Below are 27,648 nucleotides of genomic sequence, written 5' to 3'. Positions count from 1 at the left end.
GAGTGTGTGTGTGTGCGCGCGCGTGCACGCATGTGCACACACGTGCACTTACACAAATGGGAATGGCATAAATCATCTTATAGCAGTCTGCTTTAAAATGGTAACAACTTAGGTATGCCTGGGTGGCTCAGTCAGTTAAGTATCCGACTCCTGATTTCAGCTCAGGTCTTGATCTCGTGGTTGTGAGTTCAAGCCCTGCATTGGGCTCTGCACTGAGCATGAAGTCTACTTAAAATAAATGAATTAGTTAATGAAAGAAAGAAAGAATAAAAACTTAACTAACCTCAATCACCTAAAAAACTCTACTTCTTTATGTCTCCCTCCCCCACCATATGGGGATAACACTTTGTTACTGATGTTGCAGGTTTCACCTTCTTACGTTTTTTTTTAAGTTTTTATGTATTTATCTTGAAAGAGACAGAGACAGTGTAAGTAGGGGAGGGGAAAAGAGAGAGGGGGAGAGAGAATCCCAAGCAGGGTCCGCACTATCAGTGCAGAGCCTGATGCGGGACTCAAACTCACAAAACCATGAGATTACGACCTGAGCAGAAATCAGGAGTCGGACGCTTAACCAACTGAGCCACCCAGGTGCCCCTCACCTTCTTAGAGTTTTAACCATTGACACAGTTTCATGTTATTTTTATGCTTATAGCTTTTAAAATCTATTATCAGTATGAAGAGTGATTTATGCATCACTATCCAGTATTATGGGGTTCTGTATCCATCTGTATATATACCTTTAGCAGACCTTTCTATTTTCATATGCCTGTGTGTTACTGTATTGTGTCCTTTTGTTTAAACTTGAAAGGTTCCCCTTAGTAATTCTTACAAGGCAGTTCTAGTGATGATGAACCCACTCAGCCTTTGTTTACCTGGAAAGTCTTTACTTCTCCTTAATTGTTGAAGTACAGTTCTGCCAGGTACGGTATTCTTGGTTGGCACTTCTCCTTCGGTGCTTTGTAGATACCGTGCCACCTTCTGTTCTTCAGTGTCTCTGCTGAGAAATCCATTGGTGGTGTTGTGGGAGCTCCCTTGTGCATGACAAGTTGCTTTTCTCTTGCTACTTTCAAGATTCTGTTTTTGCCTTTGAATTTTGACAGTTTGAATATAATGTGTGTCAGTGTGGGCCCCTTTGGGTTCCTCTTAGGTGGGGGCTTTTTGAGCTTTCTGAATTTGGGTGTCCATTTTCATCCTCAGATTTGCTAAGTTTGGGGCCATTCTTCAAATAAGTTCTCTGCTCCCCATAATGCACATTTTGGTGTGTTGAATGTTTTCTGTAAATCCCACATGCTTTTTTCCATTTTATTCTTTTTTCTTTTTGTTGTTCTGATTGGTAATTTCAAATGACTCATCCACAAGTTTCCCATTTCTTTCCTCAGCCTGATCAAATCTGCTGTGAACACGCCTAGTGAATTTTTCAATTCAGTTATCTTATTCAGTTCCAGAACTTGTTTGGTTCTTTTTATAGGTTCTCTTGGTTGATACTCTCATGCATCATTTTCCCGATTTAGTTTATTCATCTGTGTTCTCTTGTAGCACATTGAACTTCACTAAGGTGATCATTTTTTAGTTCTTTGTTAGCAAATTCATAGATCTCCACTTCTTTCTTTAGGTTCTGTTTCTGGGGATTTTTCCCCCCACTTATTTGGGTTATGTTTTCTTGTTTCTTCTAGTGCCTTGTTATTTTTTGCTGTGTTGTGTACATTTAAAAAGCAGCCACCTCTCCTGGTCTTTACATACCGGCTTTGTACAGGCTTTGTACCTTCACCAGTCAGCCTGGGCAGTCCCTCACTTCTGGTGGTCCCTCAGTCCTTTCTGAGAGATGTGCCTTTGGGCTTGTGCATGTGATTTGCCAACTGGAGAGATTTGCTTCTTTCTTTCTTAGGAATCTGTAATCTCCAAAGACTAGAGCTCTCTGCAACAGGCTGCTGAGCTCTTTTTTGGTCTCTGTGACCAAAGGCATCCAAACTATTTCGGTTCCCACCATTGTCATACTTCAGGTGACACAGAAACCATTCCAAATGATGGATAACGTTCTTGCTCTTCTCTCCCCCCGCCCCGCAACCAAAAGGGAAGGCATGAGCTGGGCCATTTTTCCTGATCCCCTGTCCGCAGCATTGCCAGTTCTGTCGCTGTAGAAAGCCATTGGACTTTGTTCTCCACGGCAGTCAGGCATCTGAAGTATGCTGGTTCCGTTAGCGTTCCAAATCAGGCGAGGTGGCAAGGGGTCCCTTGGGCAGCCCCCCGAAAAGCCATGACATTGGACATACGTTGCACTCTTCTCTTCCTTTCCCAAGGGAGAAACCACGCACGGAGCTTCTTGGCTCAACCAAGCTGTGCTCGCTTGGGAGAAGGGCTGTTGAAGTTGATAGGAAACAGCTTTTCTCACCTGTTTCAGTATGACTGTTCTTGACTTAGAACTTGCCTGCGACTTAATTGGTTTCTGAAATTGTCACAAGGCTTTTTTGGCCATATATAGTTATTAAGTTGGTTTCCCTGTGGGGGAGTCTGGTGTGGGGGGCTTCCTATTCCACTATCTTGCCGATGTTACTAGACATACCTTTTAACAGTCTTGATGAGAACTTCTACAGAGATCTATATTCAGACATACGGGCCTTCTCTTGTGTGGCGCTTAGCTCAGTCCCCTTCTTCTGAGGGACTTTGCCTCCTCATGGATTTCCCCCAAGAAAGAAACCATTTTGTAACGACCTGTCACTCATACCAGGTATTTATTACTTCCGGCGGAAGGCACACACTCACACTCCAGTATCCTTCTGCGCCGAGGCAGCGTCAGGGCTTAGCTGCTGTCCCGCTGCCGCATAGCACTGTGGCTCTGCCGTTCGGCCATAAGCACGCCGAACTGGGAGACTCGGAGGCTTTTGTCCTGATGACGGACCGGAACCACTTTGTGTGGGTGAGCTTTGTAAGTGTTTGAGGGGCCAGACTTGTGGCTACCAGTCCGGCTGGCTTCTCGCCGCCTGTTGGCTAGTCCGGACGTGTGACACGATTATCCCTCTGGTTGTCAGCGGGCAGGGAGGGGCTGGCTTGCCGGTCATCCGATGACCACACTAGTGGCAGGACAGTAAAGGGTGAACACGGGCCGTGAGCCTTTCCTGCGTCTCACGCCTTCACCTGTGGGCGTGGCCCGTATCCGGAAGTTCAGGTAACCATGTCCCTGAAGGTTTAGGGGAACATATTTGCTGTTCTTTCTCTTTTGTTGAGACTCTGTCCGGTATTTTTTTTTTCTTTTTTTAGCCTGAGAAAAGGCTGCACGCTAGCCAGGCCGTCTTCTTCGGAACGGTATATATGCCAAATCGTGGTTTGTTGATGTGCTAAGCAAATGAAACACACCTTTCAAAATCCTTTGTATGATACCTAGTGTGATCCTTTTTTTTTTTTTTTTTTCCTGCTGTAGACAAAAAGTAGAATCTAAAATCTGTAAGGAAGCCATCAAAAAATTTCATGCTCATATGGAAGAAGAACTCCTCAAAATGGTAAGCTCACAGACCGTAAGTTTGTCGGTCTGAATTGTTTTTGCCAGTCGCGGGGCAGCATACAGTTAGTTATCTAAGAAGAGATTGCAGTGTGGTAAAGAACTCACTCGAACTATTCTGTTTCACATGTGGTCTTTAAATGTGATATCTGGTAAGTTAATAAACAGTTTAATTTTGGAAAACACACAAATACGTATTTTTTTTCTTTTGTGCAGCTTAAAGACATCCAGACGTCGAAAACCCTGAAAAGGAAGAACACGAAGGTATATCCCTCGTGTGATTAGAAGCACACGGTCATATAGAAGTCTAGCATGTGCAGGGTTAAGAAAAGCCGTGACTCCTTCGATTTTATGAGCTTCAGTTTGTAGATGTTTTTTTTAGTCAGGCTTGTATCGGGTTGATCTCGTGGTTGGGTCCTACTAATGCGTGCTAAGGGATGGGGATCCTAACTTGCCTAAAATGGCCATCAAGCCCAACGTGACACTTACAAGGTATTAAGTATTAAGTAATATATATGTATTGCTTTTGTGGATGTCAAAGAAATAAAACCTTATGGAATAAAGAACTGTCCCATGTCCCACGTAGAGGGACAGCCTGGGAAGAATACAGCATTAAGGGTTAGGCGACCTCCATTCTCGTCCTGGTTCTGCTGTTTTGATGTTGTACCACCTTCTTGCAAACTCTAGCACTAGGTGTGTGAGGAGAAGCAAGCCCATGAACACCAGTGTGCGGTTGGACCAGATGACCTCTGAGCTCTAAGCCTGCAGGAATCCAGGACTGAAGAGCAGCCCCCCTCTATATTTCTAATAGAAATAGACTTGAAATGTATATTCATTTCAGTGATTACAAGCCTTTGTTGGTTTTTTTTTTCCCTCAGTTGTATTTTCTTATCGGTCAATTCCGCATGGCTTCCAAGCCCCTGGGAATGGTCCAGCCGTGGATCTGGTAGTCACTAAAGGTGATGGCTGAGATAATAAAATTTGTTCTATGGAAGTATTCTTTCTTAGATACAGGTTGTATCAGGACACTCTCCTGCTTCAGTATTTTCCTAGTGTACCCGGATAAAATCCAGACTCCCTACACAGTAGCTCACAGGGTAGTAAAGATCTGGACCCCTCTTCCTCCTCAGAGTTGTCCTGGGGTAGATACCCTATTTCCCAGAGTTCCCTGTTCTTTTTCTCCATAGCACATGACAGGTTGTAGTTACCTGCTGTTCATATGTAATGTCTGTCTTCCCCTTAGACCGAAGCTCCGCGAGGGGGAGGATGCAGTCTCTTTCCCACTGTTTTTCTAGACTCTGGTACAGTGTACATAGCGGTGCTCAAACACTGAGGGAGTTATTTTAACAAATTATTGTATTACTTTAGATTATTTCAGATATTGAGAAGAAAAGGCAGCGTTTGCTCGAACTCCAGGATGAACTGCTTCGGTAAGATAATGTCAGACTCCTCTGAGAACTTAGCTGCAAGGATTGAATCACAGTACATCCCGTGGGGCTGTGAAAATCTGCCGTATTACCTTGAAATCCCAGGTTTTCTTTGTTCCCGGAAGCTCAGTGAAGGTAGGTTATGTGGCTGAGTAGAAGCTTTTAGCAAAGAAGAGTTCAGCCTTCATCTGTCTGCTATCAGCTCTCTCAACTCCAGCCCGAGAGGTGGCCCAGTTACAGATGAAGCGCATGGACTTTGGCACGAGACTGCCTGGGTTCGAATCCAGGGTCTGCCACTTACTGGCTGTGCAACCTCCCGGTGCCTCAGCGCCTCCTTGGTAAACGAGCACAATACCTACCCCTCCCGGGGTGTTGAGAGAATTCAGTGAATAAATACACACAACGTGCCTCGCAGTGGCCGGCATTCAGTAAGTGCTGTGTAAGTGTTAACGGCTTGTGTTCGTGTTCTTGTTGGCGTAGCCCTCCTGTGAACCCGTCCCCACGTGTGGGGCCGGGAACATAGTCGGGGCTGTCCCCATGTGTGGTTATGAAGCCTGGGGTTTGCTGCCGCCGACAGTCAACCAGCTCGTAGTTGTGGGTGGTCTTCTGTGCGACGGGACCGTCGTGTGAGCTGGGGGCTGTGGGAGAGCAGTGGCCAGAGAAGCAGATCTCTTCTCTGCTCTTTGTAGGCGTTTTAAAATAGGGCGAGAAAGTGGTATTATCGGAAAAGATGGCCTACAATTATAGTACCAAGTTTTAAAGGAGAGAATGCCAGAAGTCTAGGAGAGGGTGGGATTGGGTGTCCAGCTCACTGTTCTCCAGTCCAGTCTGTGGGCAGGTCCTGGCCCTTGGCGGAGCGTCTGCTCACTCAGGCCGAAAGAAAATAGCACTTAAGCTTCCTGTGTGTGCCGCTCACTGTCTGAAATGCTTTATGTATTAGCTCCTTATCGTGGTCCTGGGAGGTGGCTTATTATGGCAGGATAGTGAGAATCAGACCTCTTACAGACCAGCGCCTCTGGTTCCTTTTCTCGATACAATTCTAGAAGTCGAAAAGTATGTCTTGAGAAGGCATAGAAACCTGCAGTGTATCATTATTCTAACTTCACGTGTGGAAAACCCCAAGGCCGAGGGAGGTAACCTACCCCCAGTCCCACCCCCAGGAAGTCGGGGCCAGGATCTCATGGGTACAGACTGCCTCCGCACCCCGCCCTCCTGCCCCAGACAGCTTGCCCACAGTGCTGCATTTGTTCAGCAGACACCACTGTGAAAAAGTAACTCTAATATCCTTTTAGAAAAATCCTTTTATCTTGGAGAGAATAAAAAATCGGCAGCCTCCTCCCCCGCCTTTATTTGTCCATAAAATCCAAGTTATCCATTTTTACTTTCCAGGGTAAGAAAGAAGACACTGAAAGATATAGTGGTTTACCTATACATTTTCCATCCAGGCACTTGGATGATTTTTCCACTGGTTTTATTGGATATTGGAAAATGGACAAGGCTGTGATGAGGGGAAGGGGCGAAGGAAAGGCTTTTTTCCCTGCCGTTGCTGTTGACCCGCGCGGCCTCTCTCCTCCCACCTGAGGCTATGACTTGTTAACCAAACTGTCTTAATTCAGTGGTTCCCAACAATATGACTGGACGGGTTTTAGGATCTAGAAGACCTCTTCGTCTGTGGATGTCATTTCTAATTCTTCATTGTGTACTGTGTTTCAGAGTTTTGTCTGTATTTTAAATTGAAATCTAGACTCTGTCCCACATTCGTAATTTCAGAACTGAAGATACCTGTAAAGATCTAGCCCCCCCTCACAGCATGGTCTTACCTCGCTCCGTCTACGTGTGTCCTCAGTCTCCTACACCCTAGGCTGTTATACTTCATTACGTGCCATTCATACGTGGGGAAATATTTTCTGTTGCAGGTTAGAGCCACAGATGAAACAACTACAAATAAAATACGTCGAGCTTGAGGAGAGAAAATCTTCCCTTAGGAATGCAGCGTGTTTCTTATCTAACTTAAAACAGCTTCATCGAGATTATTCAGATACTCGAGAGAAAGAACCACATGTAAAAGAAACGGTAACATTGATTTTTATTTTTCACTGTGATTGAGAAGAGAGGGCATTGGCCTGTTGAGGATTAGCAGCTCTGAGGAGAAAGGTGGATGCAACATTACAGTCGGCCTGCAGAGCAGCATTAGACTTCACTTCTAAATTGAGGTTTTTTACACCAATCTAAAAGCCTTAAGCTTGTTTGTGTATTAGATACGGACATGGAATGCTTTTCAATTACTGTTTTCTGTGCCCACACACACTTGGCCCAAAGCTTGCTTGGAGTTGGGGATTTGGTTACTAACTTGGAGACATCCTGAGCACTGACTTTGAGCATAACTGGTGAAAACAGATGTGGCAACTGTACTTGGCTTGGAATACACGAGTGTACCAACCTGTCCTGTGTTTGCCCCGCGGGCCTTCTGTACTCTTGCAGCATCTGTCTTCCTTTAGGGAAAGTAGGTATTTGGGTTTATGTCCTACTTCTTTTCCTAAACCAGAAATCTAACACCAAATGTTAGTTCTTCTCTCTCTCCTCCCTGAGAGCAGGCGCCCCATGGTAGCTTGAACACAGCAGGCTCTCAAATATCTGTGAAATTGAATTCCCCAGTAATAGGGTATGTGGTAGTCTAGAAACAACTGCATTATTAGGTGGGTGGTAGCAATCGTCTGATGGCTTTTCTGCTCAAAGCTGCTCTTTTCATTACTAAGAAAAACCCTTTGAAAACGTGATTTTAAACAAACTGTCATAAGTGTGACAGACTGGAAGAGGACTTTGGTCACTCATCCTTAGATACAAGTTACAACATGGAGCCTGGCTTAGTCATTTCAAAATCACGAGTTTATGTTGGGTTGTCTAATTTTGTCTTCAGTTTTTCTACGTGATTAATTTTTCCCTCATGAACTTTCATGGGCCTGGTATTTTCATTCCATTAGTTCTTCCAGGAAAAGTCCATCTGCCTTATAGTTTTCTGGGTTTAAAACCGGCATGAGATCAAGCAGACTTGCCCAAACCCAGTCTCAATCTGTACCAGGAAGTGATTTTGTTGTACATGATTTAGATGCCACAGTTCTTGGAACTTTTTCCGGGATGAGATCAGCCTAAAACTTTCTAGAGAGGGGTCCCTTGTAACCTTACTAATTATGCCCTAAGGAAAAGGATTAAACCTTTTCCTGATCATAATGGTCCTAGTTTGAAAAATGAAAGTAGTGGAAAGCTCTATTCAGCAAGGAGCTGTATAACAGACAGGGTTATAAAAGTTTGTTATACTTAATCCAAATAATTTGCTTTCAACAGTATGATTCATCCAGCCTTCCAGCTCTGTTAGTTCAGGCAAGAACCCTTTTAGGAGCTGAGACCCATCTGCAAAACATCAACCATCAATTAGAGAAGCTCCTTGACCGGAAATGAAGCCAGCCGACTAAAACATGCCGAATAGAAGGATCAGTCAGTCCCCTGCTGCAGCCTGTGGTCTTCCGATCCATAGTTTTGTAAATAAAAACTCCCTGAAAAGTTAACTTGTCTACTTGTTTGGGCTGGTTTGTCACCAAAATTCAGTACTTTGTTCATGGTCCTTTAATTTGACTGCATTAAGTGGCAACAGTGTGATTAGTTGACTTAAAACGTTGACACCTGATCAGAGGCAGACAGAAAGCTCTGCCCTGAGTAGCACAGGGAGGTGTTCTAAGACGGGCACCGAAGACCCTGAACTCCCCTCCTCCGCTGGCCACGCAGAGTCTGCACCTACATAGAGAGCAGCTCCTCCTGCACCACTGAGGACTGATGGAACAGCTTCTGCACGATGCTAGAGGGACACCTTCCCCACCCCCAAGTGCTGGCCGGCAGCAGGGAGGAATAGCACTGAGGCCTACATGCACGCTCGCCAGTCCTGGGGCACAGCAAAAAAAAAAAAAACAGAAACCCAAAACACCGATTTAAAGGACAAATGGACTGTAAGCAAAGGAAACGCACTTATTAAGCTTAGCACATCCACCAAGCTGCTGAAGAACTGCTAAAACTCTCCGGGGCTGAAGGGCACCATTGTTTACTTTCCCTTCCACCTTGACGGCCAGACAGGAGCCGGGCCCAGGCACTTCACTCTTCTGAGGACTGGCCCAGTGAGCCCGGGGCCTCCAGCCCACAGCGGTTCCAGTGCAGGCCTGCACCTGCCCCAGCCGCCCCACCGGCACCGCCTCGGCACCACGTGCAACCGGACCCCCTCAGCCTGGGGCCACTCCGGCCCCAGCCATCTCCCTGGAGAACACGGACACCCTGGTCTGTGCCTACTGCCGCAGTCCTGCCAGGGCACAGGGCACTCCGGGGCCGCCCAGCCAGCCTCAGCTATCCCGCCAAGAACTCTAAGTGACTATCGTTTGGAAATAGACTGCTGTAGGGGCACCTGGATGGCTCAGTCGGTTAAACATCCAGACTTCAGCTCAGGGCATGATCTCGCGGTTCGTGAGTTCAAGCCCTGCCGCAAGATCATGACCTGCATCCCATCTGAGCTGTCAGCACGGAGCCTGCTTCAGATCCCGTGTCTGCCTCCCTCTCTGCCCCTCCCCTGCTCGCACTCTCTCTCACAAAAATAAACATTAAAAAAACTTTCAAATAGACTGCTATATATGTAGATCAATACATACAAACCTCACGATAACCACAAACCAAAAACCTCTAAGACAGCGAAAAGAACCTAAACACTAAAGAAAACCATCAAACCACAAGGGAAGAGACGAAGAGAAAGTACAGAGAAGCACAAAAACAACCAGAAAACAATTAACAAAATGGCAATAAGTACATACCTATTGATAATTAAAAGTGAATGGACTAATGCTCCAGTCATAAGACACAGTGTAGCTAAATGGATCAAGGAAGTGACCCATGTATGTGCTGCCTATACTTCAGACCTAAACACAAAGTGAAGGGATGGAAAAAGATATTCCATGCAAAGGGAATAAAAAGTGATACTTCTATTAACTAAAATGGACTTTATAACAAAAGATAAGGGCATTACATTATGACTCAGGGTCAATACAAGAGGATATATAACATTTATAAACATCTATGTACCCAACCCAGAAGCACCTAAACACATAAAGCAAACGTTAACAAAGGGAGAAATTGACAATATAATAATAGTATGGGACTTTAATACCCCCACTTAAACTAATGGATTGAGGGGCGCCTGGGTGGCGCAGTCGGTTAAGCGTCCGACTTCAGCCAGGTCACGATCTCGCGGTCCGTGAGTTTGAGCCCCGCGTCAGGCGCTGGGCCGATGGCTCGGAGCCTGGAGCCTGTTTCCGACTCTGTGTCTCCCTCTCTCTCTGCCCCTCCCCCGTTCATGCTCTGTCTCTCTCTGTCCCAAAAATAAACAAAAAACGTTGAAAAAAAAAAAACAAACAAACAAACTAATGGATTGAACAGAAAGACAAAACCAATAAGAAAACATTGGCCTTACCACATTAAACCAGATGGACTTAATATATACAGAACATTTCATTGCAAAACTATAGAATACACATTCTTTTCAAGTGCACATGGAGTATTCCCCAAGAAATAAATCAGGGAAACAAATCCTATTAACCACATTCTCTGATTACAACAGTATAAAACTAGAAACCAGTTACAAGAAGAAAACTTGAAAAAATACAAACACAGAGCATAAACAGCATGCTACTGAACAATAAAGAAATCAAAGGAAATTAAAAAATACCATGGGACAATAAAAATGGAAACAACTTTCCAAAAATCTGGGACACAACAAAAGCAGTTCTAAGAGGGAATTTCATACGGATACAGGCCCACCTCAAGAAACAAAACTCCCAAGTCATCGAACTTTATACCTAAAGGAACTAGAAAAAGACCAAGCAAAGCCCAAAGTTAGCAGAAGGAAGGAAATAATAAAGAGCAGAGGGAAAAATAAATGAAATAGAGACTAAACCAACAACAACAACAAAAACAATTAAAAAAGATCAGTGAAAGTGAAGCTGGTTCTTTTAAAAGATAAAAATTAATAAATCTCTAGCCAGACTCATTAAGAAAAAGAGAGGGCTCAAATGAATCAAGTCAGAAATGGAAGAGGAGAGGGTACAACTGACATCACGGAAATTCAAAGGCTCATGAGATTACTATGAATAATTATACACCAACAAATTGGACAACCTACAAGTGGATAAATTCCTAGGACACACAATCTTCTAAGACTGAATCACTAAGAAATAGAAAATCTGAATATATCAATTACAAGTAATGAAACAATCAGTAATTTAACTCCTCCCCCCCAAAAAGTCCCAAGACCAAGTGGCTTCACAGGTGAATTCTACCAAACATTTAAAGAAGTAGTACCTGTTCTTCTCAAATTGTTCCAAAAACTTGAAGGAATGCTTCCAAATTCATTTTACGAGGCCAGCATAAACTGAGGACCAAAACGAAAGACACCATTAAAAAAAAAAAAAAGTTATAGTCCAATTTACCTCATGAACATAGATACAAAAGTCTTCAACAAAATATCAAGCCAAATGTAATAATATATTAAAAGGACCTTTACTAATGATCAAGTGGGTTTTATTCCAGTGACGCAAGGATGGTTCATCTGCAAATCAACATGATACATCACGTTAACAAAAGACAAAAATCAAATGATTATTTCAATGGATGCAGAAAAAGCATTTGACAAAATTTGACATCCTCAACATACTTCAAGGAACACATCTCAACATAATAAAGGCCATATATAACAAACCCACAGCAAACATCATATTCGAGAGTGAAATGCGAAAAGCTTTTTTCCTCTAAGATCAGGAACAACACAAGGATGCCCACTCTCACCTTTTACTCAACATAGTATTAGAATCCTAGCCACAGCAGTTAGGCATGAAAAAGAAATACAAGGCATCCAAGTTGGAAAGGAAGAAGTAAAACGGTCACTATTTGCAGATGACCTAATACTACATAAAGAAAACCCTCAAGACTCCACCAAAGAAACTATTTGAATAAATGAATTCAGTAGAGTTGCGGGATACAAAATTAAGTTTCTGTGCACTAATATTAAGCTATCAGAAATTAAGAAAACAATCCCATTTACAATTGCATCAAATAGAATAAAATACCTGGAAATAAATTTAAGGTGAAAGACCTATAAGACTCTATGAAACACTGATGAAAGAAATTGAAGAGGACACAAATAAATGTAAGGATACCCTTGATCATGGACTGGAAGAAGTAATATTGTTAAAATGGCCATACTACCCAAAGCCATCTACATATTCAATACAATCCCTATCAACATGCCAATGGCATTTTCACAGAACTAAAATAAAGAATCCTAAAATTAGTATGGAACCGTAAAAAACCTTCAATAGTCAAAGCAGTCTTGAGAAGGAAGAACAAAGCTGAAGGGGTCCTGTTCCCTGATTTCAAACTGTACTATAAAAGCTGCAGTAATCAAAACAGTATGGTAATTGCACAGAAACAGAGACAGATCAATGAAATAGCTCAGAAAAAGACCCATTCACAGCTGCTGTGGCCTCTTCTTTAGTTCAGAAGGGGAACATAAGGGAGAGTGAGATAGGAAGAAAATATAGGCTATTCAATTAATGTGGTCCATCAATCTATGACAGACGAGGCAACAATATATTACTGGAGAAAGACGGTCTCTTCAATAAATGGTGCTGGGAAAACTGGACAGCTACATGCAAGAGAATGAAGCTAGACCACTATCTTACACCATGTAGAAAAATTCAAAATGGATTAAAGACCTGAACGTAAGATGTGAAATCATAAAACTCCCAGAAGAAAACACTGGCAGTTGGCCCTGTGACATCAGCCTTATGAATATTTTTGAACTAGTCTCTTTAGGCAAGGGCAACAAAAGCTTTGAAAGAAACAAGTAGGATTATATCAAACTCAAACAACAAAATGAAAAGGCAACCTACTGAAATGGAGAAAATATCTGCAAGTCATATATCTTACAATAAGGGATTGATATCCAAAACATATAAAAAAAAAAAACTTACACAACTTAATATAAAAATTTTTTTTGAACGGGCAAGGAATTTGAATAAACATTTTTCCAAAGCAGATATGCACATACACAACAGACACATGAAAAGATGGCACAACAGCACACTAGTCCTTAGAGAAATGCAAATCAAAACCACAATGGGTATTACTTCAGACCCATCAGATTGCTATTATGAAAAAGGATAAACAAGTGTTGGTGAGGATGTAGAGAAAAGGAAACCCTCATGCACTGTTAGTGGGAATGTAAGTTGGGGCAGCCACCGTGGAAAACAGTACGGAGATTCCTCAAAAAATTAAAAATAGAAATAGCATGTGATACAATCATTCCACTTCTGGGTATTTACCTGAAGAAAAAACACTAATTCAAAAGAATGTATGTACCTACGTTTATTGAAGCATTATTTATAACAGCTAAGACATGGAAGCAACCTAAGTGTCCACCGATAGATGAATAAAGAAAATGAGGTACACACACATGTACACACACACGCATGCACACTGAAATATCACTCAGCCATAAAAAAGAATAAAAACTTGCCATTTGTAACAACATGGATGGAACTAGAGTATACTATGCTGAGTGAAAGAAGTCAGACAAAATTCCGTATGATTTCACTTTCACGTGGAATCTAAAAATAAAGCAGAACAGACGCATAGATACAAGAAATTGTTGGTTACCAGAAGGAGGGGTGAAGACGACTAAGAGCTACAAACGTCCAGTTACAAAATAAGTCATGAGGGGGGTGCTTGGTTGGGTCAGTTGGTTGAGTATCTGACTCTTGAGATTTCATCTCAGGTCATGACCTCCCGGTTCATGGGATCGAGTCCCACACTGGGCTCTGTGGAGCCCATGCTCCAGCATGGAGCCTGCTTGGGATTCTCTCTCTCTCTTCCCCTCCCAGACTGACTCACTCTCTCTCAAAATAAATAAACTTAAAAAGTCATGAGGATGTGATGTGCAGTACAGAGAATAGAATCAATAATATCGTACTAACTTTGATAACAGATGGTAACTAGACTTATCATGGGGATCATTTTGTAATGTATAAAGATATCAAATCACTACAATATATACCTGGATATACTGTATGTCAATGATACCTCAATTTAAAAAAAATTTTTTAATAAGAGTTTTAACATAAATAAACATGCAAAATTAAGCTGATATGAACATATACCAACTCTGGTCAGTTACGATTTCAAAGCTAATTTTCAATAAAACTGGCTTACTTCAGTAAAAAACAAGAATTGAGAAGCAAAGTGATAAAACTTAGTTGATATAGACGGTTTTAATAAAAAGTTACTATAACTTAATATATTATGTTACTAAACCACCTTCAGGCAAAATTACAGCCTACTTATATACCAGTCCAGAGCTAATTACTCTTGCAATACTTGCAAAATTAGTTCATCAGGAATTTCATCCACTCCACTATAATAACTGAGAAGACCATTCTCTGCAGCTTCTGCTAATTCAGCATCTTCGGTAGCTTCCAAAAAATAAGTATCATCAATGCCATTATCCCAGTCAGCATCGGAAGCTACACCTCTTGACAACGTACTAGATGGTGGTTTATGAGGATTCTCGGTTTCACTGTTCAATGTTTCAGTCGCTGTGAACTCTTCTTCCTTTAGTTCAAAGGAGGAAAATAAGGGAGAGGGAGATAGGAAGAAAGTACAGGCGATTCAATGAGAATATGTGATGATTTCACTAAACAGTCGATCTATGTTAAAGTACTAAGTACAAAACCAGTTCTTGAACAGATACTAAAATAAATATGCTGGATGATATGGTCTTCAATACAGTCACCATGGGAATGAGTTCATTAATTCAAATGTTGCTGCCGCTGTAACTCAGACACTTAACACTCTAAATTTGGAAACGCCCACGATTCCTCTGGTACATTCTTTTCAGTATTCACAGATGGGATTGGAACAATCGTAGATGGAGTTTTTTAAAAAGCAGACAGTGCAGCTCAAGCCAAATTAGAAAATACACCTGCTATCTTAAAAGATTTAAAAGACTTGTTATCCTATTTATAAAGAATTTTAAGAATTAAGAACATGAATGTAAAAAACTGCTATAAATAGTTGAGACAATTGTCAAGATAGGGCTATGCAGATTTGTGTATTAGATAACAGTATTGTTATGTACATTTTCTGAGTTTTAAAATTTTACCATATTTAAGAGTATCCTTATTCTCTAGTAATATACTTAAATGAAGATACAGGGTTTTTGGTTTTTTGTTTTTTTAAGATACAGGGTTTTGATGGCTGCAACTTCCCTTCAAGAGATCTGTTGTGGACTGTTACCCCAAATTCATAAGTTGAAATCCAAACCCCCAATATCATGGTATTAGGAGGGAGGCCTTTGGGAAGTGATTAAGCACGAGGGTGCAGCCCTTATGACTGGGATTAGAAACCTTACAAAAGGGACCCCAGAGAGCTCTTTCATCCCTCTGACATGCGAGGACTTGTCACAGACTCTGAGTCTGGAGTTCTCTCTTGTCCTGCAAGAGAGCAGATGCAGAATTGAATACGAGAGAGGCTAATGTCCAGGAGGAGAAAGAGCCCCGAGTAAGGGACCTAGCTCCGTATTTATTAGGATTAGAAGGCTCACATATGTGATAGACATGCAGAAAGAAACAATAATGCAGTAACCATTAACTCCTGTGTGAGACAAAAGGGGTTTTTGAAGATGTGTGGGGTTAGGGTCAAGACAAATCAAAATCTGGACACCGAGCAGACAGCTGTTTACTGCAGGTGCCAGGCACCACATGTGTGTATCTTAACTTTTCTAGGGGCTAAGACAGACAGAGCATGCTACCTCAGGGTTAACAAGGATAATTAGCCCTGGGTGCTTTCACCCTGTGGCAGCTTTCCACCTCTACCTGTTCTCCTATGCTTTCGTCCTGTGGAAGCGGCTTTCTGCCCTAAGCCTTGTTAACTAGTGGTGCAAGCTCAGAGAATTTTTAAACTTATCCCCCACAAGGATTCAGCGAGAAAGTGGCTCTCCATAACCCAGGAAGCCAACCAGACAGCAAATCTGCCAGGGCCTTGACCTTGGACTTCCAGGCCTCCAGAACTGTGAGAAATAAACTTCTGTTGCTGATAAGCCATCCAGTCAGGGACACCTGGGTGACTCAGTTGGTTAAGTGCCCAACTCTTGTTTTCAGCTCAGGTCACGATCTCACGTTTTTGTGAGTTCGAGCCCCACGTCGGGCTCTGCTGAGAGCGCAGAGCCTGCTAGGGATTCTCTTTCTCTCTGCCCCTCCCCCACTTGCACTCTCTCTCAAAAATAAATAAAAACTAAACAACAACAACAAAAAAACCACCCAGCCTGTGGTATTCTTTATAGTAGCCTAAAATGAGTAAGACAAAATTCATCAAAAATGTGTATGCGTACAGTAGAGGGAGAAACACAAATGTAACCAATATTAACAAAGGGCAACTCTAGGTGAAGAGAGTTTGTTGTCCTTGTACAACATTTCTATAGGACAGTTACCAACACTCGGTAACAGAAATACAAATAGCAAATCTGAAAGAAGTTCAACTTCCTTAAGACTGTAAGAAATGTAAACAAAAACAACTGAAATACCACTTTTGGCCAAATAGGTTGGTAAAGGTCAAAGGTAAAAATAAACAATGTTGGCAAAGGTGTAAACAGGTGCTCTCTTAAATTGTGAAGCCTAATTTTATATCATTTTTATTGGTACCAACTGGTAATACATACTACTGAAAACATTTGTGATAGCTGAAGTAGGAAAAAAAGGCTCTAACATAGTACGCATACTATGACTTTAAAAATATACACGGGAGCACCATAAATAGAAATTTCTGGAAGATCTATGCCAAAGCACTTACATCTGTTATCTCTGAGTGGTCAAATTATATGTGAGGAGGAGTTTTTCCCCTTTGGCTTTTCATGTATTTTCTAATTTTTTTCTCAGAGTGAATGTGAATTATTTGGGCAAATAAAGGTTTTTAACAGGAAAACGTTAATTTGGCAATCTAGCAATATCTACCAAAATTAAAAATGTATACACTCTTTGACATAATTTACTTCCAGAAATTCTCCCTACAGAAAGAGTTGTTTAAAGAAACACAAAGGTGAGTATTTTGGTACACTTTGTAAAACGAAACACGAGAAACTTGTTAACTGTCTGGGAGTGGTTGACTAGGTATCTATACAGTTTCTTCCGCGGCAGTGACAGTGAGGTGCATCCTACCAGGTACGTGCTCACAAGGCACAATCACTACGGCACACTCCTAAGTGAAAACTAAGTACTGCAGAGTGTGTTTAAAGGCTATGTGGACACGTCTGAACACTACTAACAGCTCATGGATACTGTTGTACCAAGAACTGATTACTAATGAGAAAGAAACTAAAACCTGCACTTACCTCCTTGAGCAGAAATAGGAGACCAACTTCAGCAGGTAATGGAAAACCTGAACAAGACAAAGAGTAAAACTGTTTTATATAGACCTCCTATTTTCACTTGGTATAAATATAAAAATTAATAACTCACAGTCCGATTTGAAGTTTTCTGCTTTACATACAGGGTCATGACATTTTTGATACCAAACTTCATTTTTCAGATCAACCAAAATCCTTTATATTGAAAAAAATAGAAAGGAAAAAGAGTTACAACTTGATTCCCAGACTGGATGGAAAACAAAATTCATCTACATGCTGCTTACCAGAGATGTGCCTAACTAAGACTTAAAGATGCAGACAAGGTAGAAAGTAGAAGCATTGAAATAAATATGCACCACCCAAAAGAAAACTGTGGTTGTCAAAGATAGCACGCAAAATGGACTTTAGGGGAAAAATATGTGTATATCTATATACATATAGATACATATGCGATATACATATCTATACGTATATCGTATATGTGCATATGTCTATACATATCTATACGTATATCTATAGACAAAAGTTCTTCCAGGAAGACCTAATTCTCAACCTGTACCCACCAAATAAAAAAGCTTCAAAAATGCATAAGCAAAACTGATGGAACTCCAAGGATAAACAAATCTCCCATAAATCAAGATTTTAAAAAACATTCTTTTAGTATTTGATACAAATAGGCACAAAAAATTCAGAAAGGATATAGAAAATTTGAATGACATAAATTAAAAAGCAATTACCAAGTTTGATGTAATAGGCATACATGAATATTGTTTCAGATAGTTGGAAGTTCTTTACAATCACATATAAAACAATTCCAGGGGCATCTGGGTGGCTCAGTTGGTTAAGCGTCCAATCTTGGTTTCAGCCCAGGTCATGGTCTCACAGTTTGTGAGTTCTAGCTCCACGTCGGGCTCTGCGCGGTCCAGTGTGGAGCCTGCTTGGGATTCTGTTCCTCCCTCTCTCTCTGCCCCTCCCACATGCTCTCTAAATAAATAAATAAACTTAAACACAAAACAATGATAAAAACTGACTGCCAGGTATCATGTTAATTTCACTGAATTTAAAAAAAAGTATTCATACAACGCATCTCTGACCACAAAGCAAACTGTTTAGAAATAGATATTAGAAAAATAGCTAATAGAAACACGTAACTTGGAAATGAAAAACTTTTTTTCTTATCATTCTGAATTGTTCTATTTTGTTCTTTTCACTCTAAGAATGTAGTCTTATTCAGAGAATGACAGCTGGTCAATTTATTCGTAAGATATTTATCCATACTTATCTAGAGTTTTCAGAGGCTACTGGACCAGTCAGCTATTCTAAACTTTTATGTTAAATATGGACATTTTCCCAATACTACTCTTAAGTTATATCTCATTTACCTTCTTCCTTAAGAACTGCACAGGCTTGTTTTAAATAGTTGAAACGTCTGTAATACACTATAGAGTTTGCTTAGAGGCACTCTGTTAATGCTCTGGTGTGGCCAGAGGAAAAGCAAGCATTATTAAATATGAATGCAATCCTTACCAACACAAATTGAACCTTTTTTTCTCAATAAAAAAGCTAGCCCAGAAAAGTGTCTCATCCCATAAAGATTTATCATTTCCAAATCACAGTGAAGGGAAGTAAGTGATTTCCCAATTTTGTTTTCTATTCTGTGTCTCAGAGATGCCTCACTAAAAACTGGTATCTGACAGAGTAACATTTGCAGAACATAATATTGTAGTGACACTGCTCACATTGATTGTTAGACATATTAAACTCTGCATATTAAATGGTTACATCCTGTTTATATAGAACATTGGTCCAATAACAAAAATAGAGAACAGCAGCTGGAAATTTATCTCATTCAGTGTTCAGAGATAAAAGAGTTAACTATTCATTCCATTATGTTCTATAGATAAGTCCTTTTTTCATACGGAAATCTGCTGGCAATTAAATTATGGTATTTTTCCCAGCTACTGTATGAAGAAAATGCCGAAGGCCATCACGTACAGCACACTGTGACATAAGGACTCTTCCGTTCACCAATTCTGGCGCACTTCCAAAATATACCCAACAATCCAGTTTTATTTCTGTCTAGGAGGGCGGGTGCCAAGGATAGGATATAAGCACAGGTACATATAAGCAGCAAGATTACAGTCAACAGACTCTGGAAACCGAAAACGGTAGACATAGTGAGGCCAGTGAAGCCCCAGCCACATCTGAAAAACATTTCTAAATAACCAATTACTCAAGGAAAAATCATGGTGGAAATTAGAAAATGGAACTGAACGCAACTGAAAATATGTATTAAAATATGTGAAACAGAGCTAAAACGATCTTTAGAAAAAGCTTATTTACATAAAAGAATAGCTGAAGACCAATAAGTAACTAACTTGGGAAATGAACAATAGAATACACTCTAATAAAATAACAGGCAGGAAGTAAGCAAAAATTTAAATGTTTATTTTGAGAGCAAGTTCCACACTGTTTATTTTGGAGCAGGCTCCACGCTCTCAGCACAGAGCCAGACCCAGGGGTCAAACTCACGAACCATGAGATCATGACCCGAGCTGAAATCAAGAATCGGATGCTTAACCGGTTGACTGAGGCACCGAGGTGCCTCAAGAAGCCAAAATGTAAAAGAGTTAACAAGGCCAATGTGAAGACTAATACAATTCTTGCCAGATTGATCAAAAAATAAATAAGGTAAAGACATAAGTGTTATTCAAAATTTAGTGCAGCTATAACTACAAATGTAGAATATACTAAAAATTTAAGAATATTCTGAACAATTTCTGACAGTAACATTAAGCATTTTGGTAAAATAGACAAAGTACTAGATAAAAAGATACCCAACTAAGCAAACTCAAAAAGTTATGAAGAACCTGAACAATCCTAATAAACGCATTAATGCTGCAGTTCCCGAACTTCACATCAAACTGTGCCAGGGTCATGAAGAATATTTACATGTTCCTAAGGGAAACTGTCATACTTGACATCCATCATGCGCCCTGCAAACTACTTGCTTATGGCTCACAGCCTCAGAACTGTAACAGCCTTCATTCCTTTCGGTCCTGTCCTGTCTTTGCAGAGCTGAGGTTTTTGGTGGTGACTGGGATAAAAAGGACCACTAACCTCAATGCGGAATAAGACAGAACCGTGGGGGTGACAGTGTCCAATCTAATTCCAAGGTTTACGAGGTTATGTGATGCTCAGAATGACACATATCCCATTAATAAGTATCCATATTTGAGAATTAGTCAAAAGGGGGGGCGCCTGGGTGGCTGTGTTTGTTGAGCGTTCGACTCTTCATTTTGGCTCATGTCATGATCTCATAGTTCATGGGATTAAGCCATGTGTCGGGCTCTGTGAGGACAGCACGGAGCGTGCTTGGGATTCTCTCTCTCCTTCTCTAAGTAAATAAACTATTTTTAAAAAGGGGGAGGGCACATGGGTGGCTCAGTTAAGCGTCCGACTCTTAATTTCAGCTCAGATCTTGATCTTGCGGTTCTTGAGTTCCAGCCCCACGTCGGGCTCCGTGCTGTCAGTGTGGAGCCTGCTTGGGATTCCCTCTCTCCCTGTCTGCCCCTCCCCAACTCGCATGCTCTCTCTCAAAAAGATAAACTTTAAAATAAAAAATAAAATTAAAATTAAAAAATTCTTAAAAAAAAAAAAAAAGACGATCAGATCATCTTATGATAATGATTTACTGGTAAACTTATATATCCATAGAGTAAAAAATTAGAAAGATATACCAAAATTATAACCACGGTTATCACTGGTTCTGGGCCTATGGGTAATCTTTTCTTTGTGCTATTCTACGTGATAGCTTTTGTGTACTGAGGATATATTTTTTGAAATGTTATTTTTTTTTTAACTGGGTTAACCTACATATGTAAGTATAGCACTGAGTCATGCTACCCAATGTATTCGCTAGCTTCCTAGCAGAACTTCACAGTCTTTTCTCATGTCTGGCACACGTGCTATTTACACTTGATATACAGAAGTCTCAGCTTTGTGTTAAATATAAAACACAGCAAAACTTCCCATATCATAACCAGTAACTGCTGGGTTTCTGTCTTATCCCTATTCTAACCATACCTTTGTATTGTCTAAAATTCTTTTTTTTTTTTAAGTTTATTTATTTTGAGCGAGAGAGACAGAGACAGAGAGAGACAGAGAGCATGCACAAGTGGGGGAGGAACAAAGAGAGACAGAGAATCCCAAGCAGGGTCCTCATTGTCAGTGTAGGGCCCAATGCGGGGCTCAAACTAACGAACCGCAAGATCATGACCGGAGCTGAAATCGTGAGTCAGATGCTGAACCAACAGACACCCAGGTGCCCCTGTATTATCTAAAATTCTATTTGTGGTTTCACTTCATCCTTCACTCCCTCTCCTTTTGCCAGGGGGATTTTACAGAAAACTCCTAAAACAGGGCGTGCATGTTCCAACAATTCCAACTCTTAGCACCGAACAGTTTCCTTTTCACCCAAGTTTGCTTGATTTCAATTTACTCCATAACATGTCAAGGACCAATGGAAACAGACAAGGGAGAGATACTTCCTTCCTCCTGTCTACTGCCTCTAATTTCTTTCTAGCCCCACTCAATTCTACCTTACCCTTCTCAAGATTATACTATCTAATGGATTATTTTACCAAATAAAGTACAGATGAAAATGACATGTGCTAAGGTGATAATTAAGTTGGTCAGATTAAATATTTTCAAACATAAGCCAAATACAGTATCTGATGTAACTACATTCATTATAAGAACAAAATCATGTTTATATTCTCAACTGTAGAAATTATAAAAATTTAAAATGTAATGTTGGTTAAATACATGGAACTCAATAAACAACATTTACCTACATGATATTATTGCTCTTGTGCGCTCTTCTGATGTTTTCACACCAGCGATATTTACAAATATCATAAACCAGTAACTCTTCTGGGAAAAAGTAGCTCCAACGCCGAATTCCTAAAATGCAAATAATGTTTCTGAAGCTATTACAACTCCATCATATTACAGTGAATAAGGAATAAGATTATCTTTACCTCCTTGAATGCCATTTTTATTCACCAAAGAAAGAACAAATTGATCAATTTCAGGGTAGGGCGAACAATGAAAACCCTCAATGTTTTCTGCTGCAACAGAGAGAAAAATTCATTATAATTAAAGTGGCTAAAAGCTGAAGAGTTACATTTTAAGTTGTTCTTTAGTGCAATTACACGTTTCAGAAACTCTCCAGGTCCCTCCCCCCGCCCCCCCCCCCCCATTTCTCCATTTGTCTTTTAGTCAGTCATGGGTTCTGGCTTATCCTACAAGTAAGTAATATTCAAACCTCTCAATTAAGTCCAATGTTAACTAATTTTCACAAGAAGCACCTATAACCATTCTGATTGCTTTCTTCATTCTTATAAAGAGAAAAGCAACCCCTTACACCCCAGAGCTGGCCTACTCCTATCAGCTCGGCCTTGGTGTTGTGACAAACAGGCTGGGCACACACGGCTCAGCCCTGTATTTTCCTGCTGATGAGTAACTATTTCACAGAATTTCAACATCACATAAGGTCACTCTGTGGCCAAGATGATTCAAGACAAAAATAAGAGCGCCCTGCAATCACAAACAAAACATGAACTATTTCCAAACCACAAAAATGACTAAACGCCGCCCATCTTATTCATAACGGGGGCTACTTTGCCAATTCTAGCTTTAGTCCCACTGTAGTCTGCCTCCCTTCTAGATAAACGTTATGAAGATAGTCAAGCGCAGAATTGTCTCCGACAGTACCCAGCTGAAAACAAATCCACGCTGCCTTGGACACTCCTCAAAACACCCAACTCAAGCCTGAATCCTAGAAGTCGTTTCTAACACCCTTTTACTGAGCTGCCCCCACAGATCCCGGTGGTACGTGTTTTCCACACATAACACACGCCCCTGGTTCACTGCAGGTGTGCTCTCCCGGGAACTTCAGCCGTAGGGCTCTGACAATTTGGTTATATTTTGTATCTAAGAATCTACTGGAATAATTTACAATCATTTACTTAAAATCTCACTTCATTTTTAAACACAGAATTATCTACTTTTCTTAAAATAAAGCCTATATTGGGGCACCGGGGTGGGTCAGTTGGTTGAGTGTCTGACTCTTGATTTTGGCTCAGGTCATGATCCCAGGGTCGTGGAATCAAGTCCTGAGTCAGGCTCTGCTCTGAGAGTGAAGGCTGATTACAGACTTTCTCCCTCTCTCCCTCTGCCCCTCTCCCCCACTGTGTTCTCTGACTCTAAATAAATAAATAGGGGCACCTGGGTGGCTCAGTCGGTTAAGCGACGGACTCTCAGGTGTTCACTCTCTCTCTCCCTCCCATTCTCAAAATAAATACCCTTTTTTAAAAAAGTGTGCAAATAAACAATGCCTATATTTCACTTACAAAAATAATATACATAATTGGAGAAACTTTGGAAAATATATTAAAGCAGAAATGAGAGAAATAAACTCCAAATCAGTATCTAGAAATAACTGTTAAACAAGAAAATAAGCATAAGAAAATGTTATTCATGTTTTTAATGAAGCTGTAATCATACCTCCCAATTTCACAGTCTACTTTTTCTCTTATAAATGGACATTTCCCATGTTATATTGGTTTTTATAAATTTTATAAATTGGTTATAGAGTATGTTATAGGAGGTAACCAATGCCATTTTGTTTTACATTTAGATTTGTTTCCAGTTTTTCACTGCTATAAATAATGATAATCCAAAATGCATTTACAAAATTGTTTACGGGAGAATATACGAAATCCTAGAAAAAAACCTCTATGTTTTTCAATATAAAAATGAAGGACATGCGTGAAAACCATGCAGTCATTAAAAGAACAGGGAAATGCAAGGAAAAGCTCCATGGGGTTCCATGGAAACTGATGGTGGCTACCCATCTTAGGTTGTGGACAGAAGGGAAGAGGACTTTTAGGTTTTTCTTTTTTTTCTTTTTATTTTTGAGACAGTGTGAGCAGGGGAGGGGCAGAGAGAGAGGGAGACACAGAACCTGAAGCAGGCTCCAGGCTCTGAGCTGTCAGCACAGAGCCTGACATGGGACTCAAGGTCACAGACTATGAGATCATGACCTGAGCCGAGGTCATATGCTTAACCGACTGAGCCACCCAGGCCCCCCTAGGTTTTTCTTTTAATAATGGTTTATTTCTACCAACAATCTACTCTATTTTCCCATTTCCTGCCCCCAAACCATCATATGATGAAAATTAGTGAATACACTTTAAAAATTATCTTTTCTTGGGGAGCCTGGGTGGCTCAGTCAGTTAAACATCCAACTTCTGCTCAGGTCATGATCTCGCAGTTCATGAATTCAAGCCCCACATCAGGCTCTGTGCTGACAGCTTAGCACCTGGAGCCTGCTTCAGATTGTGTCTCCCTCTCTCTACTCCTCCCCTGCTCACACTCTTTCTCAAAAAATAAACATTAAAATTTTTAAAAATAATAAAAATTTAAAAAATAAAAAATATAAATATCTTTTCTTTACACTTTTTCCCTTTTGGATAGAAACTAAGTTGTTTTAAAGGATCAGTAGATACTGAGGCACCTGTGTGGCTCAGTTGGTTGAGTGTCTGATTCTTGGTTTCATCTCAGGATATGATCTCATGGCTCATGAGTTCAAGCCCCTCATTGGTGCAGAACCTGCTGGGATTCTCTCTCTCCCCCTCTCTCTGCCCCGCCCCTAATAGCTCTCTCTCTAAATAAATAAAGTCTAAAAAAAATAATAAATGATCAGTAGATATGAATACTGAAGATTTAAAATCTTCAAGGCAAAACAGACTTTGTATCCTTAAATTTTCATAGGAAATTGTTCTCTTAGAATTACCTTTAGTGTTGGTGCTGCTAAAACATTCAATGCGTTTTTCTTTATTTTGAGATGTGTCACATGTCAGAATTCGTAAAGTGTCTGAGAATCTGAAGAAAATAGGTGAAAGAAACAGTTAACATTATGTAAGAATTAAAGAGACATGGCTAGGGAAAGGAGACTGAATTTCAAATAGTTCCACATTAAAATCCTTTGTTCAACAGCTAATTGTTCTAGGGCAATCAAGCCACATTTGCCTACAAAAACACCAGTCCTATCCATATGGAAAAGAGTAGTTTGGTGGTCACTTAAAATACTTTCTTTGGGCTGCCTGGGTGGCTCAGTCAATTGAGCATCTGACTCTTGACTCTTGATTTTGGCTCAGTTCATGATCCAGGTCGTGGGATCAAGCCTTGCATCGGGCTCTGCACTGAGCAACTGAGCGTGGAACCTGCTTGGGATTCTCTCTCTCTCCCTCTGCCCCTCTCCACCTCCCTTTCTCTCTCTCTCTCTCTCTCTCTCTCTCTCTCTCTCAAATAAATTTTTAAAAATTAAAATACTTTCTTCAACCACAGAGTGAACTAGAGGACTCTGGGACTGCTGAAGGTATAGAATGAAGTACAATTCTATTCTCCAAACATACAGAGCCTTTGACATTTTTGTTACAATGATTTGAAAAGTGTGAATAAGTCTGAAAATAATTTGAAAAGCGTGAAAAAAAAGAAGGAAGGAGGGATGAGAACAAAGGAAGAAATGAATTAAAGTTAACTGAAAGACAGACTCATAGCCATAAAGAATTTAGGCTTCATTTCAGGAAAAGAAATACTTATTTACTTGGCTACACAAAAGAAAATTAAGGAAACCCCATTGAGTAGAAGAACTCTCCACTTGTATGAAATTAATACCGAAACTACAAAAGAAATAGGATTTGGTAATCAGGAGATGACTTCAGGCTGTATTAGAGGCCACTCCTGTGCCAACCACAGTGATACAATTCTTACACTTACCACTGTACTTCCAGAATCTCAGGAACAGCTGCTAACAACTAACACTTACCCATCAGACATCACGTGCCAGGCCCAGCTATAATTTTGTGTGTACCTCTTCCCTCATTTAATCTTCACAACTCCCTAAGATAGGTGTTAATATTATTTCCATTTTACTTTTAAAAAAAAATTTTTTTAACGTTTATTTATTTTTGATACAGAGAGAGACAGAGCATGAACGGGGGGAGGGGCAGAGAGAGAGGGAGACACAGAATCGGAAACAGGCTCCAGGCTCTGAGCCGTCAGCCCAGAGCCTGACGCGGGGCTCGAACTCACGGACCGCGAGATCGTGACCTGAGCTGAAGTCGGACGCCCAACTGACTGAGCCACCCAGGCGCCCCATATTATTTCCTTTTTAAAGGTAAGGAAACTAAGACCCTGACATTACTTCTGACAAATGTAACTCAGTTGGTTAAGCACCCGACTTCAGCTCAGGTCAGGATCTCACAGCTTGTGAGTTCGAGCCCCGCGTGGGGCTCTGGGCAGTCAGCTCCAAGCCTGGAGCCTGCTTCGGATTCTGGGTCTCTCTCTCTGCCCCCCTCCAGTTTGTGTGCTGTCTTTCTCTCAAGAACACAGAAACATTAAAACAAATTTTAAGTTTTTATTACAACTAACTGTTGCAAATTACTACCTTGGAAGATATTCATGATATAATGTCGAGTGGATAAAACAACAGATATAACCACATAAATAATGATCTCAACTATTTTTTGAATGAAGGACGTATATAAGTATGTATGAACATGCATATATGAAAAGTAGATGTTAACAGTAACTATTTGCACATGGAACAGTTTTAATTTTCTTCTTTATGAAAATACGTTACCCTAGAATTTTGAGAACTTCCTTTTCCTTAAGTTAGAATGAATTTACCCAACTCACATTATAGTACTATCCAATGCTGTTTGTTCACTGCTTAATAAGCATTCACGAATATGCAACAGTTTGATGTTGGTACTATATACTATCTACCTGACATTGCTGACCAAAGACGACAGGAAACATTGATTTTCTTCAGATACAGTCTCCGAATGTTTAGGAAAAAACTTGTTATCTTCAGCAATCTCCAAAGCCACGTGCTTCCCTATCTTCGATGATTTATACAGCCGAAAGTTTCTATTTCTTGTATAAACTCCTATGTCAAAAGTTAATAAGAATAATTACGAACGCACGTTTTCAGCCATTTGGTTTTATAGTCAGCAAACATTAGATTCCTTTTGTATGGCGTTCTCAGGGATACCAGTGCTTCCGGTCCAACGTGGCAACGTTGGAAGAGCCTGAACTCACCTCCTCGGGTGAACACCCCAAATCTGTAGCTATATATGGAACAATCTCCTCTGAAAAACAGCCTAAAAACTGGC

At 40.7% G+C, this 27,648-nt stretch overlaps 3 protein-coding genes and 1 long non-coding RNA gene across 12 annotated transcripts in view; 2 read left to right on the top strand and 2 right to left on the bottom strand.

The window, feature by feature from the left end:
* CENPU (centromere protein U) overlaps positions 1-8,483 on the top strand; it is a 43,914-nt gene extending 35,431 nt beyond the window's left edge. For both annotated transcript variants that reach the window (XM_058719976.1, XM_058719975.1), the window contains exons 9-13: positions 3,416-3,494; positions 3,710-3,757; positions 4,862-4,923; positions 6,837-6,993; positions 8,263-8,483. In XM_058719976.1, coding sequence (XP_058575959.1) covers positions 3,416-3,494; positions 3,710-3,757; positions 4,862-4,923; positions 6,837-6,993; positions 8,263-8,376 — 460 coding nt within the window. In that variant the 3' untranslated portion in view covers positions 8,377-8,483. The remainder of the gene's footprint in view (positions 1-3,415; positions 3,495-3,709; positions 3,758-4,861; positions 4,924-6,836; positions 6,994-8,262) is intronic.
* On the top strand, positions 5,335-6,699 carry LOC131506408 (uncharacterized). Its single transcript, XR_009258916.1, has 2 exons — positions 5,335-5,407; positions 5,444-6,699. It is a non-coding gene; the product is annotated as an uncharacterized LOC131506408 (long non-coding RNA).
* Positions 8,484-13,346: 4,863 nt separating the features above from the next.
* PRIMPOL (primase and DNA directed polymerase) overlaps positions 13,347-27,648 on the bottom strand; it is a 56,134-nt gene continuing 41,832 nt past the window's right edge. For 6 of the 8 annotated variants that reach the window (XM_058719973.1, XM_058719967.1, XM_058719969.1 and 3 more), the window contains 7 exons: positions 27,260-27,422; positions 25,263-25,351; positions 22,444-22,533; positions 22,258-22,366; positions 17,514-17,596; positions 17,387-17,433; positions 13,347-14,613 (listed from right to left, as the gene is read on the bottom strand). In XM_058719973.1, coding sequence (XP_058575956.1) covers positions 14,365-14,613; positions 17,387-17,433; positions 17,514-17,596; positions 22,258-22,366; positions 22,444-22,533; positions 25,263-25,351; positions 27,260-27,422 — 830 coding nt within the window. In that variant the 3' untranslated portion in view covers positions 13,347-14,364. The remainder of the gene's footprint in view (positions 14,614-17,386; positions 17,434-17,513; positions 17,597-22,257; positions 22,367-22,443; positions 22,534-25,262; positions 25,352-27,259; positions 27,423-27,648) is intronic. The other 2 variants (XM_058719971.1, XM_058719972.1) reach the window with 2 other exon arrangements.
* Positions 17,394-22,225, bottom strand: LOC131506403 (protein kish-A-like). Its single transcript, XM_058719992.1, has 3 exons — positions 18,139-22,225; positions 17,514-17,596; positions 17,394-17,433 (listed from the first exon to the last, which is right to left on the bottom strand). Exon 1 carries the CDS (start codon positions 19,614-19,616, stop codon positions 19,389-19,391), a length of 228 nt encoding a protein of 75 aa, XP_058575975.1. The 5' UTR covers positions 19,617-22,225; the 3' UTR covers positions 17,394-17,433; positions 17,514-17,596; positions 18,139-19,388.

This window comes from Neofelis nebulosa, chromosome 3, assembly GCF_028018385.1.
Source record: "Neofelis nebulosa isolate mNeoNeb1 chromosome 3, mNeoNeb1.pri, whole genome shotgun sequence".
Lineage (NCBI taxonomy): Eukaryota > Metazoa > Chordata > Mammalia > Carnivora > Felidae > Neofelis > Neofelis nebulosa.
Note: the sequence above shows the minus strand (reverse complement) of the source record. Positions and strands in the feature narration are given on the sequence as shown.

Excerpts from the sequence above, each read along its gene's own strand:
- LOC131506403 (XM_058719992.1), bottom strand. The coding sequence starts at position 19,616 with ATGTTTTTCAGATGTGGCTGGGGCTTCACTGGCCTCACTATGTCTACC.